At 34.2% G+C, this 15,208-nt stretch overlaps 2 protein-coding genes across 12 annotated transcripts; one reads left to right on the forward strand and one right to left on the reverse strand.

Moving 5' to 3' along the window:
• The first annotated feature begins 1,048 nt into the window (after window positions 1-1,048).
• On the forward strand, window positions 1,049-8,172 carry LOC103952528 (agamous-like MADS-box protein AGL11). Of its 4 annotated transcripts, none has more exons than XM_048583216.1 (9): window positions 1,049-1,231; window positions 2,769-3,000; window positions 6,171-6,252; window positions 6,435-6,496; window positions 6,763-6,862; window positions 7,026-7,067; window positions 7,155-7,196; window positions 7,507-7,664; window positions 7,804-8,172. In XM_048583216.1, the coding sequence occupies exons 2-9, from the start codon at window positions 2,819-2,821 to the stop codon at window positions 7,805-7,807; spliced, it is 672 nt and encodes a 223-aa protein (XP_048439173.1). In that variant the 5' UTR covers window positions 1,049-1,231; window positions 2,769-2,818; the 3' UTR covers window positions 7,808-8,172. The 4 variants fall into 4 exon arrangements, with proteins under 4 accessions (XP_048439173.1, XP_048439172.1, XP_048439171.1 ...); XM_048583215.1 differs by having other exon boundaries at window positions 1,053-1,174; window positions 6,168-6,252; window positions 7,804-8,169; XM_048583214.1 differs by having other exon boundaries at window positions 1,053-1,237; window positions 6,168-6,252; window positions 7,804-8,168.
• Window positions 8,173-9,922: 1,750 nt separating this feature from the next.
• On the reverse strand, window positions 9,923-14,640 carry LOC103952529 (immune-associated nucleotide-binding protein 9). Of its 8 annotated transcripts, none has more exons than XM_048583209.1 (7): window positions 14,524-14,590; window positions 14,323-14,393; window positions 13,082-13,335; window positions 12,638-12,915; window positions 11,626-11,790; window positions 11,403-11,537; window positions 9,923-10,342 (listed from the first exon to the last, which is right to left on the reverse strand). In XM_048583209.1, the coding sequence occupies exons 3-7, from the start codon at window positions 13,311-13,313 to the stop codon at window positions 10,142-10,144; spliced, it is 1,011 nt and encodes a 336-aa protein (XP_048439166.1). In that variant the 5' UTR covers window positions 13,314-13,335; window positions 14,323-14,393; window positions 14,524-14,590; the 3' UTR covers window positions 9,923-10,141. The 8 variants fall into 8 exon arrangements, with proteins under 8 accessions (XP_048439166.1, XP_048439167.1, XP_018504266.1 ...); XM_048583210.1 differs by having other exon boundaries at window positions 13,082-13,330; window positions 14,323-14,430; window positions 14,524-14,578; XM_018648750.2 differs by having other exon boundaries at window positions 14,323-14,430; window positions 14,524-14,578.
• Between the last annotated feature and the right edge of the window lie 568 nt (window positions 14,641-15,208).

Below are 15,208 nucleotides of genomic sequence, written 5' to 3' on the forward strand. Positions count from 1 at the left end.
GAGGACCCGAACTTCTCAGTTATGTTTATGTAATTAGGCATTGAGCATAGCTCTACCGCACACCTAAACATTTGATGAAACTTTTTATAAAGTCCCGATAAAGGACAAATTAAAAATGGTTGAAACAAATTAACATCTGATAGAGAGGTCTTAACTTATTCACATTACACCTTAAGATTTTAAAACTGTATCAATTTATGCCTTTTGTGAGTTTGTCTAACGAATTCTTTGAATCCTCATAAAACTAATGATATGGTGAGCATGTAACCTGTAATTGGGTAAGCCACATTTGTATCAGATTAATTATAAACTCATTAATTTAACGGAGAATTATAGTTCAATTAAACAAAAGGTATAAATTGATACAATTACAAAACCATAGAGTGCAACGTATATGAGAATTAAAACCTCATAGTCCAATTTAAAAATCACTTAAAACGCTAAGGGTATAAAATGTAGTTAGCCCTTAGCAATGCATGAAAATGACTTTTCATTCTTCTATTTGTTGACAAACCTAGTGCAGGCATATATGGATAGCACCATACCCTAATCTGTCATACGGTAATTAATTCCATTGACCCATTTTGGAAATTTCCCTCACATATTTTGATCGCTAGAAGAAGAAGAAAAAAAATTTGTATGCCGATGATGAATAATTCCTTAGCTAGCTAAAATAGATTAATAGATAGGATTCTTGTAGAGAAACTTACATAAAATTAATTCACTGTCATGTAGTATTTCAATTCAATCTCATGATACGTGTTGAAAAACCATGTCATTTTTTTATAGGAATGAGATGCCACAGAAGAGATAAGCCTCATCGTATGCAAGTTCTATTATTCTTTAAGGGCATTTTAGTCAGGTTAGCTCTTCATTTCACCAAATAATTAATTATAAACTAACATTTGAACAAAACTTACAGTTATATATGGAGCGAATTTGAACCTGCAAAGCTGTTCAAATCAGCTCAAACAACCACATCTTGTATCCCATTTCGGTAGAAGGCCAACCCTCTCTCTCTCTCTCTCTCTCTCTCTCTCTCTCTCTCTAGACTCACACACACACACACAATTCAAAGTTGGACAAAGTAAGAAAGAGGCTATAATTGGCGTGGGAAAGAGGACTTGCCTACAAGCTTTGGCTTCTTTGGGATTAGATATTTCCGAAAGCTGAGGTGAGGTCAATTGAAGAGAAGACCCAAAGGAGTTGTGGGGAGTTGTGGAACCCTAAAGTAAAGGCCCTCAGCTCATTATGTTTAAACAAAATCATCTCATCATTTTTCCATGGAAAAACTAAAACAATAATTATGTTGTTTAATTTCCAAATACTAATTATTTTTCATCGTGTCGCATTTCATATGTAGCTAGATCTTTGTTTCCGAACTTTTATTTAGCTAATCTTGTCTTCTTATTTTATTTATTTTATCTTGTATAGAAATTCTGGGTTTTATAGTGTTCTTGATATATATGATCCCAAATATATATCGTCTGTTGTTTCATCTTTCTGACTTTCTTCACTTTCTTTTCTTTTCTCTGTCAACTTTTTTATTTACATATTGAACATGATATCAAGAATAAAATAACTGTGACTTCGTTTTTATATAAATTTAGGCCTTTGGCTTTGCAATATATATATATATATATATATATATATATATATATATATATATACGTGTGTGTGTGTGTGTGTAATTTAACATGTGTGTGTGTGTGTGTGTGTATTCTAATTAATTTGCAGAACCACCACCTCCTTCTTTTTTCTTTGAATTTGATTTCAGCCCCAGTTTTCTTCAGCTAACTTCCAGCATGCTCACAAACCTAGCTAGCTCAGTAATCTATATATTACTGATCTGTTTTTTTCTCATATGGTTAAGAGAGAGAGAGAGAGAGAGAGAGAGAGAGAGAGAGAGAGAGAAAGAAAGAGTTCCCGGTAAAGGGTACTGCACCATTAATGGTGCCATGACTACCAAAATCTTGTTCAGCATGTTGTAGATTCTGCTACCAGAGTTTGTATAGGGCATTTTTTTTCTATGCTTAATATATATTGGACTCTTTTCTTTTTTTGTTTTTTGGGTAAAATATTTATGGACTTTTTTCTATCTTAGTTTGGCCTCCGCATTAATCAAACTGCTGATTTTTTTCAGTGGCCTACAACCCTCATACTTTTCCGGTGAGATCTACTTCTTCTAGATCTCCTCAACTTTTTGTCTGATTTCCATTTTTCTTATCATACTTTTGTCTGATTTCCTTGATCTATTTTTCTTTTGTTATTTTCGTCTCTAACACAATAATCCTTGATGTCTGCAGTACTCGTTATATTATCCCATCACCCGATCGATTCTCCATGATAATCATCTTTTTCTTTTATAATATCTTAATTTCAGTCTTTGATCTTCTCCAATAAAACCCCTATTAGAAAAAAAATTTCTTCCTTAATCGTTGTATGCACAGAGTTCAATCTGCTGAATTTTAATTTTGCAACTATTTCTCTTTCCCTTTGATAGCTTGAGAAGAGAGAGGAGGAGATATCTCAAAGAGGATTTTCTTTTCTTTTTTTTTAATTTTTTCAGTTTGTTCTATTTAATTAGCAGTTTATTTTCCATTTAGTAATATATATGTATGTATGCGCACACATATGCTAGCTTTCTCTTTTATTCTGAATTAATTCTTGTTATTTTAATTAATAATCATGCTGCAACGATCTATACGAAATTAGTACCATATATATCCTATTTATTAATATTGTATAAATTCTTTTTATGTATACAGGTAGGAGGTTGGTTCGCTCTTGGATCTGATCAAAGTAATTAGATATTAAGATGGGGAGGGGAAAGATTGAAATCAAGAGGATTGAGAACACGACGAATCGGCAAGTGACCTTCTGCAAACGAAGAAATGGGCTGCTGAAGAAAGCATATGAACTATCCATTCTCTGTGATGCTGAAATTGCCCTCATTGTCTTCTCTAGCCGGGGCCGTCTCTACGAGTACTCTAACAACAAGTAATATCCTATAACTAAATTCATCCTTAACTGTTCCTTAACTTCACTTCACTTCACTTATCAATTAATTATTTATTTTCTTCACTTGCATGCATGCATTGATTAAGTAGTTAATTGCAACAACAAGAAGTATTATCCTACTAAGTTGGTCAGGTGTATGAATTCTACAACGTCACTCATGAGCTCGGTTTTTCTGAGAAGTCTTCCGTTAGCTCCAGTTTCTCTATTTCTTTTCTTAAAATCTCTTTCTAAGTCTTCATAGGTCTTCATGTACCCCTTTTATCCTAAGCCCCTATCTCATAATTGTATTTTCTAGGAGCATTTGTAGGTCTTCGTTTCACATGTCTAAACCACCTTAACCAATTTTTCTCATAATATCTTTAATTGCAGCCACTCTTACTTTACCTCAGATATACTCGCTCTTAATCATGTCCTTTCTCATGTGCGATACATCTAAGACAGGACCTGATTAAGAATGAGGATATCCAAGATAAAATAGGAGTGGTTGTAATTAAAGATTGTTCAAATATTTTGAGTCCAACTATATATTATTGGAGATTTTTCTTGTATCTTTATTAAATCCCAATTTTTGAGTCCAACTAAATTTGATTTTATGAAAATAATTTAGAAAGCGTTGAGTCCAACTTAAATAGCGCTTGCATGTGTCTATGTGGGTTTGCGTTAAAAAGAAAAATATCTAAGTTAATGCTCTCTTTCTCTCTATATATGTGTGTGTTACTGTTGTATATATGGTGAACCACTGTAGTCACAGTTTTCTCAAAGACATAAAAGTGATTGAAAAGGAAACAGTTGCACCAATTTGGACCTACTTTGTTCCACAGGAATCCAGTACTTGTTGGGTGTGTTTGATCTTCATTTTCTTCATTTTTAGGGTTACAAATCTATTAGAATCTCTCTCTCTCTCTCTCTCTCTCTCTCTCTCTCTCTGTGCAGTGGCATGCATTGAGATCACATATATCATGATACCGTGTCGATGGTCTTCCCTTTCCATTTCTGGCTTTCAAACCATTACTACCCTTCAATTTGTCTTTATCTAGCTATTGTGCAGTACTCTAATTCAAGAGAAAGCTTCTTCAACTTTTCACTTTGGTTTTCACTCTGAAAGGTTAAAACTTTCATAATATATATACATATATATGTATATTTACTTACCACTTCGCAAAAAAGAATATGAAACTCTAATAAACTCTGTGCTTGGTTTTAGTTTAAGGGTTTCTATTTTAATACATGCAAGGGTAACATGCACGTGCCATGCTGCTGCATGTGTGGGGTTTATGCATATGGAACAAGTTAACTGACCCATCCATGATCCACCCATACTCTTTTTTGACTCTTGAGGTTTGGGGTTGGACTGGAATTCTCTCCGGATCTCTACCATCTGAATCCTCTCTAGATCCTTCAATTATGAAGCTGGTGAGAGAGAGAGATGGAGATCAAGAGGGAAGAAGATGAAGAAGGAAGAAGATGAATGGAAGAAGAAGAAGGTGAAGGTGAAGGTAAACAGGGAATAAATTCCTGACCGTTCAAATTTTGGTTAAACAGACAGATCATTGAAGAGTTTGGAGAGCTCATTGATCAATGGGGTTTCTTTGCATGAATGGGGAGTTTTACACGTACCGTACGTAATTGTGCTGACATTTAGTCTTTTGTTGCATGCATGCAAGTCTTCCTACATCCTCCTAAGTCCTAATTGCCTTCCAGTGTCAAATTTTCGTCTTATTCGTCTTCAACGTCAAAATTGTCTGCTTTAGCACAGATCTAAAGCTATGTCAAATTAAAAATTGCAACACTTTTGAACTATTTATTTTACAATAGCAGTATGTCTTTTGATAATGACTTGTATAGAATTGAGTTACACCTATGTAATGGTAAACTCGTTTCTTATGAATTATTCTTCTATCTTTTTGAGAGTCCACGTTTTTTCTCTTATGCTTCCCATTTCTAATTTGTTTGAGAAAACCTCCTTGTTTAATTAACATTTTTCTCCCTAAAACTAAAAAAACTTTCGAAATAATTGTTTGTTTTATTAAGTGGTGATTTATATATTTATGTATATAGCTGAGAAAAGAAATACTAAAAGTAGGGGAGAAAATAAAGTGTCTTATTTGTAATTGACATCTGCGTGGCTGCGTGGTGACCACTGCTGTGCATATATATGTCATTGCCCTCCACAAAGGGATTGAATTGACTCGAGAGCCACGCCATGCATATATAGTGGTTCCTGTTTAATCTGATATATTATCCATAGGCAGTGTGCCCTATCTCTCATTCATGTCCCATCTCACCAATATATATATGTGCTTTCAGCCACCCCTTCATGTTTGACACCTCGAAATCGCATGAGGTTACTTTTGCACTAAAAGTTCTGTTTATTGAACAAAACCAAATATGCTCGTATATAAGTATTTAGGTCATCTTCAGTCAAGGGTATCCAACAAAGGACCAAAATGAATCAGCTAAAAGAATCAAATCCAAATTTAACAAAGGGCAGGCCCGGCAGGGTATATATAACGAGCCCTCAAGTCCCTTGGCGGCCCCAACGTGTGCTTCCCAAGTCATGCCCATTTAAAGATGAAAAAATTTAGCCATGTATGATTGGAGAAAGAAAAACTTAGCCTTACAATGTTCTTTAAAATATTGGTTTATGAGTGGCTAAAACGTAGGCAAGGGCTAAGTACGTTTTAGCCGTCCATGACTGTAAATAGCCTTAGCTAAAGAAAGCTGAAAAACATTATTTGGCATGAAATAGCAGTTTACACTATCTAATAATCTTTTTTTATATTTAGAATCACCCCTTAAAAGTCATGTAGTTCTACAATATTTAAGCTCACTATAAGCCGAACTTCGTTGACACCCTCAAAATTCATCTAACATAAGTACAACTTCCAATTATACATTGTCATGAATTTTATATATATATATATATATATATCTAGCTCTCTCTGCCTCTCTATATTTATAATGTTTAAAAAATTTACGAACCCATACAGTGCGAGTAATTATTCTATTGGTTCATCAACTCTTTTTTATCCTTCCTAGATCATTTTTGTGGGTTCATGTGAAATTAACTTATTTGAAAAAGAAGTTGATCAGTTTACACATCTGTATCACCTATTGACAATTCACAATTTAAATTTGACCTGCAGCAGTATAAGAAACACCATAGAGAGGTACAAGAAGGCATGTTCAGATAGCACAGGACCATCTTCTATTACTGAAATTAATGCTCAGGTACGCCATATATATATATATATATATATATATATATATATATAAACCTTGGTCCTTGCATATACCTTTCTGTTGAAGTTTGATACATATCTTGTGGTCTGGTTAATGGGTTAACTTACTTTGGATAATGTCATTTGTCAAATTGACAGAAATACTTGCTGCATTTTTGTCTTGATATGCAGTATTATCAACAGGAATCGGCAAAACTGAGGCAACAGATTCAAATGCTGCAGAACTCTAACAGGTGATCCACTCCACTGTATATTTCCTTGTTTATACATGCATTGAACTGGAAAAGGAACATTAATTTGATCGCAATTGTTTATAACCTCACGCATGAACCTGCTTGAAAATAGTCCAAACTATATACATATTTCATCAGTTACCTAGAGATATCAATTTGTTTTGAAATTAAAGTATACTTCTCTATAGAATTGACCTAGCTTGCATCTCAAGGCGCTTAATTGTATATATAGTGGATGAATAAAAATATTGATTGCTTAATTGTAGGCACTTAATGGGAGATGCCTTGAGTAATCTGACTGTGAAAGAACTAAAGCAGCTGGAGAATAAGCTTGAACGAGGCATGACTAGAATCAGGTCCAAGAAGGTAATTAATTCACTCAATTAAACAATTGATTTATACGATATTCTTGATGGCTTCCGAAGAATGCTGCATACGCGTATTTTCCAATTTAGTAATTGGCCATCTTCAATGTTCATCTTGCAATTAATTATTTCCCGGTATGTATGTATCTGATGCTTGAGAACAGGATGAAATGCTGATTGCAGAGATTGAGTACTTGCAGAAAAAGGTAAACCTTTTACATTTAAGAAGAGTTGCCCTCTTCCTATGAAGTGAATGCTCTAAATATAATCAATTATTTCTGTTATGTACGTAGGAGATTGAGCTGGAAAACGAAAATGTTTATCTTCGAACTAAGGTATGCGCAACCGCAGAGATTAGTATTCATATACGTTAATTTTATGAAAATGCATGCAGAAACTAATTAATCATCAGACGAAGTGAGTACTTTCCCATCTGTGCGTGTATACATACATGTTTAATTAGCCACTAAAATCACTCAAAAAAAAAAAAATGATATGCATGCAGACTCTAAGTTATATATGTTTTATATAACTTCTCAAAAAATATAATGTACGTACGATATTCCAAGATTTACTGTCTAATTAAACCAGAAATTATTGATATATACACATCGATGTTTAATTTTCCAATGGATCGACGATCAGATATCAGAAGTTGAGAGGCTTCACCAGGCAAACATGGTTTCTGTGCCAGAGATGAATGCAATCCAGGCATTAGCTTCTCGCAATTTCTTTAGCCAGAATATCATTGAGGGTGGAGGAGCTACCTTCCCACAGCAAACCAAGAAGATTCTCCATCTTGGGTAATCACTAAATTACTAATATATATATATATACATATATATAAAATATAATTTAACCTGTAATTTAATTCGTACAGAAACAATAATTAAACACAAATTTTATCTCTTGAGTTTCATATTTTGTTGTGTTTACGTGCAGGTAATTAATTAGCTTTTTGGAGGCAGAATCTTCAAATGCAGGAAATGCTACCTCTGTCACCTCAATCTTCTTAATTATATCGAGATATTAATATGATGATTTATCTTCTCTCATGTGTTCGGAACGAACATTGACTTTTTCAACAAGATTTCTAATTAGTAGCTTAATTATGTATTTGTAAGGATTGTAATATGACTTTGGGATTTAGTACCTAGTACTACCCAGAATAATTTTTTTTTAAAATACTACGCAGAATAATTACTACACTATGTCTTGTAATTTAATTAATTAGCTTAATTAGGGCAGTGATGATGAACTATTCGTTACATACGATGAGATAATGAGTAGCTGGGTTTCCCAGTTTCTTTCATGGTGTTATCTATGCTAGCACGTACTACTATATCTTCGACAGAACTTTCCCCTTCCGTTGATTGGCTGCAATAATTAAAACTAAGGTTTCTTTACACGACGATGCAGTTTTGCAATTATCATCGATTTTGATAACCATTGCAGTTTTCAATTTAAATTAAAAAAATGCAAGACTGAAAGTTTGTGACTATTTATTTTTAGTTTTTAATTTTTTTAAAAGTGAAAATTGAAAAAAGTAGCTTTTTAATTTTCAAAAACCAAAACCAAGCACACTTTAGAAAACTAAAAGCTACCTAACAATCTTTCATTTAAAAAATAAATGAAAACAAAAACTAAAATATAAAAACGAAATAACTATCAAATACACTCTAAACAAATAAAATGAGTGTCACCATGTCTCTTTGCTAAGTATCACCCCAAAGAGAAACTCTTTGAATTATAGAATAATGGCTAGAAGTGTACTATCCATACATTTTTTTTTATTTCTCACATTTTTATTAATTATTTTCTTTAATTCATTCAATCTTATTGTTTTTAATTTCTTTAATTCATTCATATTACTGTCACTATTTAAGAGGGTACGTAAGTGAAAAAAAATGTACGGACAGCACAATTCTAATGTCCAATTGTGCCTGCAATCCAGACCTTTTCGTACAAAATTAAAGCATAATATTGTTTGTTTTGACAAAGAAAACTCACCCTCTAATAGACGTGGGTCCTACCATGGCCGACAACTGTATTGCCGACATGTCAATTGTTGTACCCTAATTTGGGTGTCACTTCTTAGCCCACGTGAATGTACGTTAGAAAAGGAGGCTTGCTCTTATTTTATAGGATATGCTATCTACACATCTTTTTTAACTTTTTAAATATCATTTGTTAATTTTTGATGTTTAATCTTCTTCAATTCATCCAATCCAACGGTTGAAAATTAAAAAGATATGTGAGAAGTAAAAAGAAATGTGTAGATATCATATCCCATTTTATAAAAGAGCAACCGCACCCAAATTTGATACAAGGCTCGTAACCCTAGATGCTTCACTCTCTCAAACTCTTGTAAATGTAACCAAACAATTTTTCTAGTAGAAACGGAAACGATACCAGTGTGGTTGTAACCCAACTTCGGTTGAACAATGATATATCACTTGTGGCTCCACATTTAACATCAAACAGTTTGACACCGTTATGAGAATCGACGCGAAATGCTAGGAGAAGCTGGGACTCTGGTACAAAAATTTTGGCAAGGATTTTTTGGTTTCTTTCTTTTTTATGGTCAGTGATTTTTTGTTCCTATTCCAAGTTTCAGTTCTCTTTTCTCCGATTCATTTTTCCTTTCATCTTTCCATCGTACGCATACCCTCACTGGTTGCTCAAAAAAAAAAAAAACAATGGCTTCTTTCGATCTCCACAAGTATCCCATTCTCTACAAATACCTCACGACACACACAAACTACGCTTAACACTTACGCTACAAGTCTCTTGCCTCACCGGAAATTCGATTGACAAATCAAATTCGCAAGGCAAGGAAACTCTAAGGATTCTCTAATGGATCAGGGTCAATCTTATGGTAAGTTCAAAATGCAAGGGCCGCATTGTCTTGGAGTCTAACCCTTCCTGGCTTAAACTATCAATTAAAACTGCGTAAAATAAACACAGAGAACCGAAGATAAAGATTTAACTCATTCAAGAAATCTAAACGGGTGGTATGTGTGAAGGTGGTTTCAGTTGCAAACTGAAGGATATGCTGAAATTGTAAGCCAAAGTTGCAGACAAATATATAAAATATATGTATAGGTATAAAACAGAAATAGTAAACTTAGCATCCTACCAATTTATTTACATAAAAGGTTCAAACCATAATCATTGTCAATCGCTGTCGCAAACAGTTTGCAGCAAACTCCACATTAACCAACAGTTAAACGAGGAGAAAGATTGATTCCTTACCACGCATCTTTGTCAAAAGTTACGTTTATAGAATGACACACTTGGTTTCACCTCTTTTACGAAGCTCCTCCTCTGCTTTCATTAAATGTTCTCGAAGCTTTCGAATTTCATCATCAGACTTCAGCTGAGCCCGTTGAGCATTCTCTTCTGCTCTCAGACGTGCAGCTTGTTCATCTGCCAACTGTTGCTCAAGCCTCATAGTGGTCTCTCTTAACTTTGACTCGACCTGTAAAATATCATCATGTTTCAGGACTAAAGAATAATGCAACATTTGATCCTTTCAAATAAATAAAAAAATAACGTAAGCCCAAGCATATAGACGTTTATTTCAATCACATATGGTTAGTCAAAAATCATAAATGCTGAGAGAAATAATAATGCAATTAATCAGTAAGCCACACAAAGGCCAATTTTGTAAAGCCTCCCTATAGTCTTTCTCACCCAATCTTTCAACTGCCACAAACAACAAAAACTAAAAAGACGATGACAAAATTCAGTTAAAGTTATCTTCAGAAAAATTCTGTTCCGTAGTTTACAGAAAAATACTCTCTTCAATTATTTTTCTTATCAAACTCGTCAGGTGATCCCAGTTTCATGCTCCATACTCTGTTATATCACGAGAACATAAGCATACAAACCGGATATGTCAACTAGAAACATATGATGTCAAAGTCCTATATATCAGAAGATATGGCTTGAAGGGAATTTCCAACTGTTAACACTTTTTTGTACTACCAACTCTGCAAATACTAAATGTCAATTCTTGATGACCACTCCACTCATTTCATTCTACCTAAACTACTACATAAACATTAAAACAGATGAGAAAATATAAAGCAAACTTATGAAGCCATCCCTAAACTTTGTAAAGCATGATGCATAAAACTGTACATCTCCATACTTATGTGAGAGAACTAATAAACTATGCAAAATCTCATCTGAAGGTATTCTACAACCACGGGACTGACTACTAAATGCATTCAAGAGTTCATTGATCCCAACCTTATATGCAATAACTTGTCTACAAGGTATTCGCAAGTGATAATATTTTCAAAGGCAATCCATAGAATGAAAAACATGGGACGGTGATTTAGGTATGAAAGAAATAGGTCCTAACATATTAAAAAAAAAACTTGGTTGAACAAGAGGTGGTCAATATCATTGTCAAAGAGTGCAACCAAACATGGTATTCTAGTTTTAACCGAGTATGAAAACTGGAAGAATATATTGACATCAATAGCTAAATCCAAAAGCAAAGCATGTGAAAGCTTAGGGCAATCTGTTACCATCTCAGTAATCCGCTTAAGCTGCTCGTCATGTGCACGCTGCATCTGATCCTTCAATTCAGATATTTCTCGTTTGGAATACCCCTTCAAGGAGTTGACCTCTTCTTGTTGGTCACGAAGTTTAATGGCCCCTTTCTGTCGGATACAATGAAAACTTTATCATGATATTTACAAACAAAAAGACAATTTAAGCAAGTAGTTAATAATAAAAATAATAAAATACCTTCACTTCAGCAAATATCTCATCTGTGTATGGTCGCCCACCATTTTGTGATATGACCTTGTTTACAAGGGATAGAAGGTTCTCGACTTGTTTAACCCTCTTACTTTCATCCTTAGTCTTATTATCAAAAAGCACACAGCGGTTTTCACACAGAGTAAGGATGTCCTACAATAATCCAAGAATTCATTAATCTTTTAATACATAACATCCACGTATTCAAGATGGTAATGGATTACATAAGAAATTGTACGTATGTAGTTGCAAACCATACATTAAAACGTAAATACAAACTATAATAAGCCCTGATTCAGGCATGGTTGAAGAAGAAAGAGGATAGGGCCTTGTTTGGGCGAGGATTGATAGAGTTTTCCCTAATCTAGGTTGGGCTGACGTTTTCTCCTGTATCTACTACTATAGTGAAAATCCATCATCCATTATACCATGCTTACTAATAAACAATAATCTTTGATCTCCAGCACACTAGACATTTGAAGAGAAGGTATCAAAGAAAAAGACATGATCAATGACAGAGTCCATTTTTAAATACAAAAATGGAGCCGCTGATTTCATGGACGTGCTGAAAATGAAGTTACTGAAAACTGTCCCAATAAAATAAGACGGGAAGTCCGGCTCTTACTGTCTTAAATAAGGATGATGTAAGCTTATGAGGAAATGAATGGTCATCCAGAATGAAGGAAATGGAAAACCATTATGAGCATAGGGGTGGGTTTAACAGGTTTTTAACTTGACTTCATGTTTCTACACAAAACTTTAATAATGTGAAGTAATTCAAGTTATGTAGCAAATAATTCCAGATAATCATAGAACTAGGTGGAAGTAATAAGCACAACCCTGTTGATATATATCAAATAAAAGGAAAATCAATTCTGGAAGAAATGCAAAAAAAAAAAAATAAAATAAAAAACTAATGGTGAAGATAACATAATAGTTTATACAAACGAAACAAAAGAAGCAAAAAGTTAAATAACAAGATTAAAAGTTGGTGAATAACCTTTAAAGGTTCTGGGCATTCACGGCCCAAATAGTCATCCAAGGTCTCATCATTGTCTTCAAGATCATCTCCCCCAGTAAAGACCACAATCATATAATCAATAATTTTGCTTCCAAACAAAGTTTGCAAGCTACGCAATGCAGCTTCTTCTTCTTGTGAAAAGCGAGTCCTAACTGAGAAAACTACAACCACAGCATGGATTCCATCTTTCGCCAAATCAATGCATCTGACAATTTCTTTGCCAACAAAGTCCGACTTTGCAGAAAAATCAAAAAGACCTGCAGTGGTGTGCCACACAAGTCAACACAGGGAGAAAGATTAGCTTTTGAAAACTAAATTCATTGATGCAACTACCCTATCCATCTATCTCTCTATTCCAAGAAATGGACAGAATTTATATATTCAGATTGAATGTACAAAGAATACAAATTAGCAAGATTATACCAGGAGTGTCTATAACATTTACGACTTGTCCATCTCTCAATACAGTTTTCTCCAATTCACAAGTACTGGTAACACCAGAGGAGCTTGTCCTGGACTTGAAGGCCTTTCTTCCAAGAATACTGTTTCCCGTTGCACTTTTTCCATTACCAGTACGTCCAACTAAGACCATAGTGCGAACAGCACTAGACAGTGAAGCAAGCTCCCAGTCATCATCAATCGAACTTCCACCCATTATATAAATCAGGAAACCTGAGCTGGCATCTAGTTATGTTAGTATATATAGGAAAAAATGTATGCATCACATAAGGCATAAATGTGCAATGAAAAAAATCACGTTTGAACCAATAGAAAAATGTTTACGACACACCCACTGCATAAATGAATCCCTATTTCATGTAACCACAATTCCAAAACTCAGAAGTCATATCTCCGTTCTTTGATAGAAAAAAAAAATTATGCGAATGACCTTTAATTCAATACATCGTTTTTTATTCTGAGCAGAAGATAGTGATTTCGAAACATGGTCAACGAATTGTTTCCCTTTTGAATGTAAACTTTCTCAGCACCCAAAAGCCACACGTATTTCCATGGACCGGCAAGACATTCCATTAAGTTAAAATCGTTTCGAAGTAATTAAACAAACAAACATAACACGATTTTCGAACAATTATAGGGAGTCCCAAATAAATAATTAAAAACTACAACTGAAACACCAACCCGAAGTTCTAATTTCGCTCTTCTATTTCGGCTAATACAAGGCTGATTATGCTTCAACTATCAATATTAATTCCATTTAAAAAAAAAAAATTCCAACCACTAAACATAGCATAGGAACCAAGACAGAAGCAAACAAATTGTACGAATACATGTAGCAAATTATACGAAGTCCCAAATAAATAAATTAAAAACAACTGAAACACCGACCCGATGTTCTAATTTCGGCTAATACAAAGGCTGATTATGCTTCACATATCACTATTAATTCCATTTAAAACAATTTCCAACCACTAAACATAGCATAGGAACCAAACAGAAGCAAACAAATTTGTACGAATACATCTAGCAAATTAAGCAAACGATCATCAAGTACTGCAATCTTCAAAGTAAATCTAATATATTTAATCATAATCATCGCAATTAAAGCTAGATAACTCCCAGTCAACAAAATAAGAAACAATTAATCAAGTCCAAAACCTGAATCAGCTAAATACGCTAAGAACACAGATCAGAAGCAGAAATACTTGGGATTTTCCGGGAAAACGAAAGCCCCCAATAATGCACGAATAAGTAGAATCACTTGCAAAGTCTCGACCTGGCGCAGAGAGGCAAAACAAGCAGAAAGCGTAAACCTGGATTTTCCCGGAAACCAAACAAAAAGTAGAAATTTGGTTCGAAGAGAAGAAGAATTTGTTAAAGGGATTAGGAATTGGGAGATGACTTACTTGCAAAGGAAAAGAGTAGAGTCGCAGTCGCAGTCGCGGACGCGGTGGGGGAGACGATAAGTTCCCCAAGTCTTGTTTACTTGTAGTTATTATCGCATGTTTTGTATAGGGACCCTTGGCGTTTGTGGGGCCCGCTAAAATTACAATCAACGGCCGAGATTGCACCTATCGTTTCCATGTTTATTGGGATTTGTTTTTTGTCCATTGTTTTTCAGATTTTTAATTTGTGTTGCGGCCAATTTTACAAGAAAGAGGAAGAGAAAATAATCTTCGCAAGAAAAAAATATCTTCAAACAGGTAAATCACATATGAGTTGTCATGCAAATAGAGTTTTACACATCTAAAGACTACAGCACCGTCTTTATCTAAAGAGAACAATTTACATAATACGAATACACTATTATATAGCATCTTTATTAACATAAAAGTGATTTATAAATAAAAATTTACACATATATTTATTTCATTTACATGAAACCCACCATAAATAGTGTACACGTACATATAACAGTTTCGAACTCTTCTTTCTCCCCTAATATTAAACAGTGTTCAATATCTTAATGGATAGGGTTTTACGTTTAATAATAAACAGTGTTCAATATCTTAACTGATGGGGTTTTACATGTCACATCCCGCCCCGGGCAGGACCACTTTCCGGGCCCGTCCCACCACCGTAGCACGATAT

The sequence above is a fragment of a genome, unplaced genomic scaffold (assembly GCF_019419815.1).
Source record: "Pyrus x bretschneideri cultivar Hongxiangsu unplaced genomic scaffold, Pyrus_bretschneideri_v1 Contig2, whole genome shotgun sequence".
NCBI lineage: Eukaryota > Viridiplantae > Streptophyta > Magnoliopsida > Rosales > Rosaceae > Pyrus > Pyrus x bretschneideri.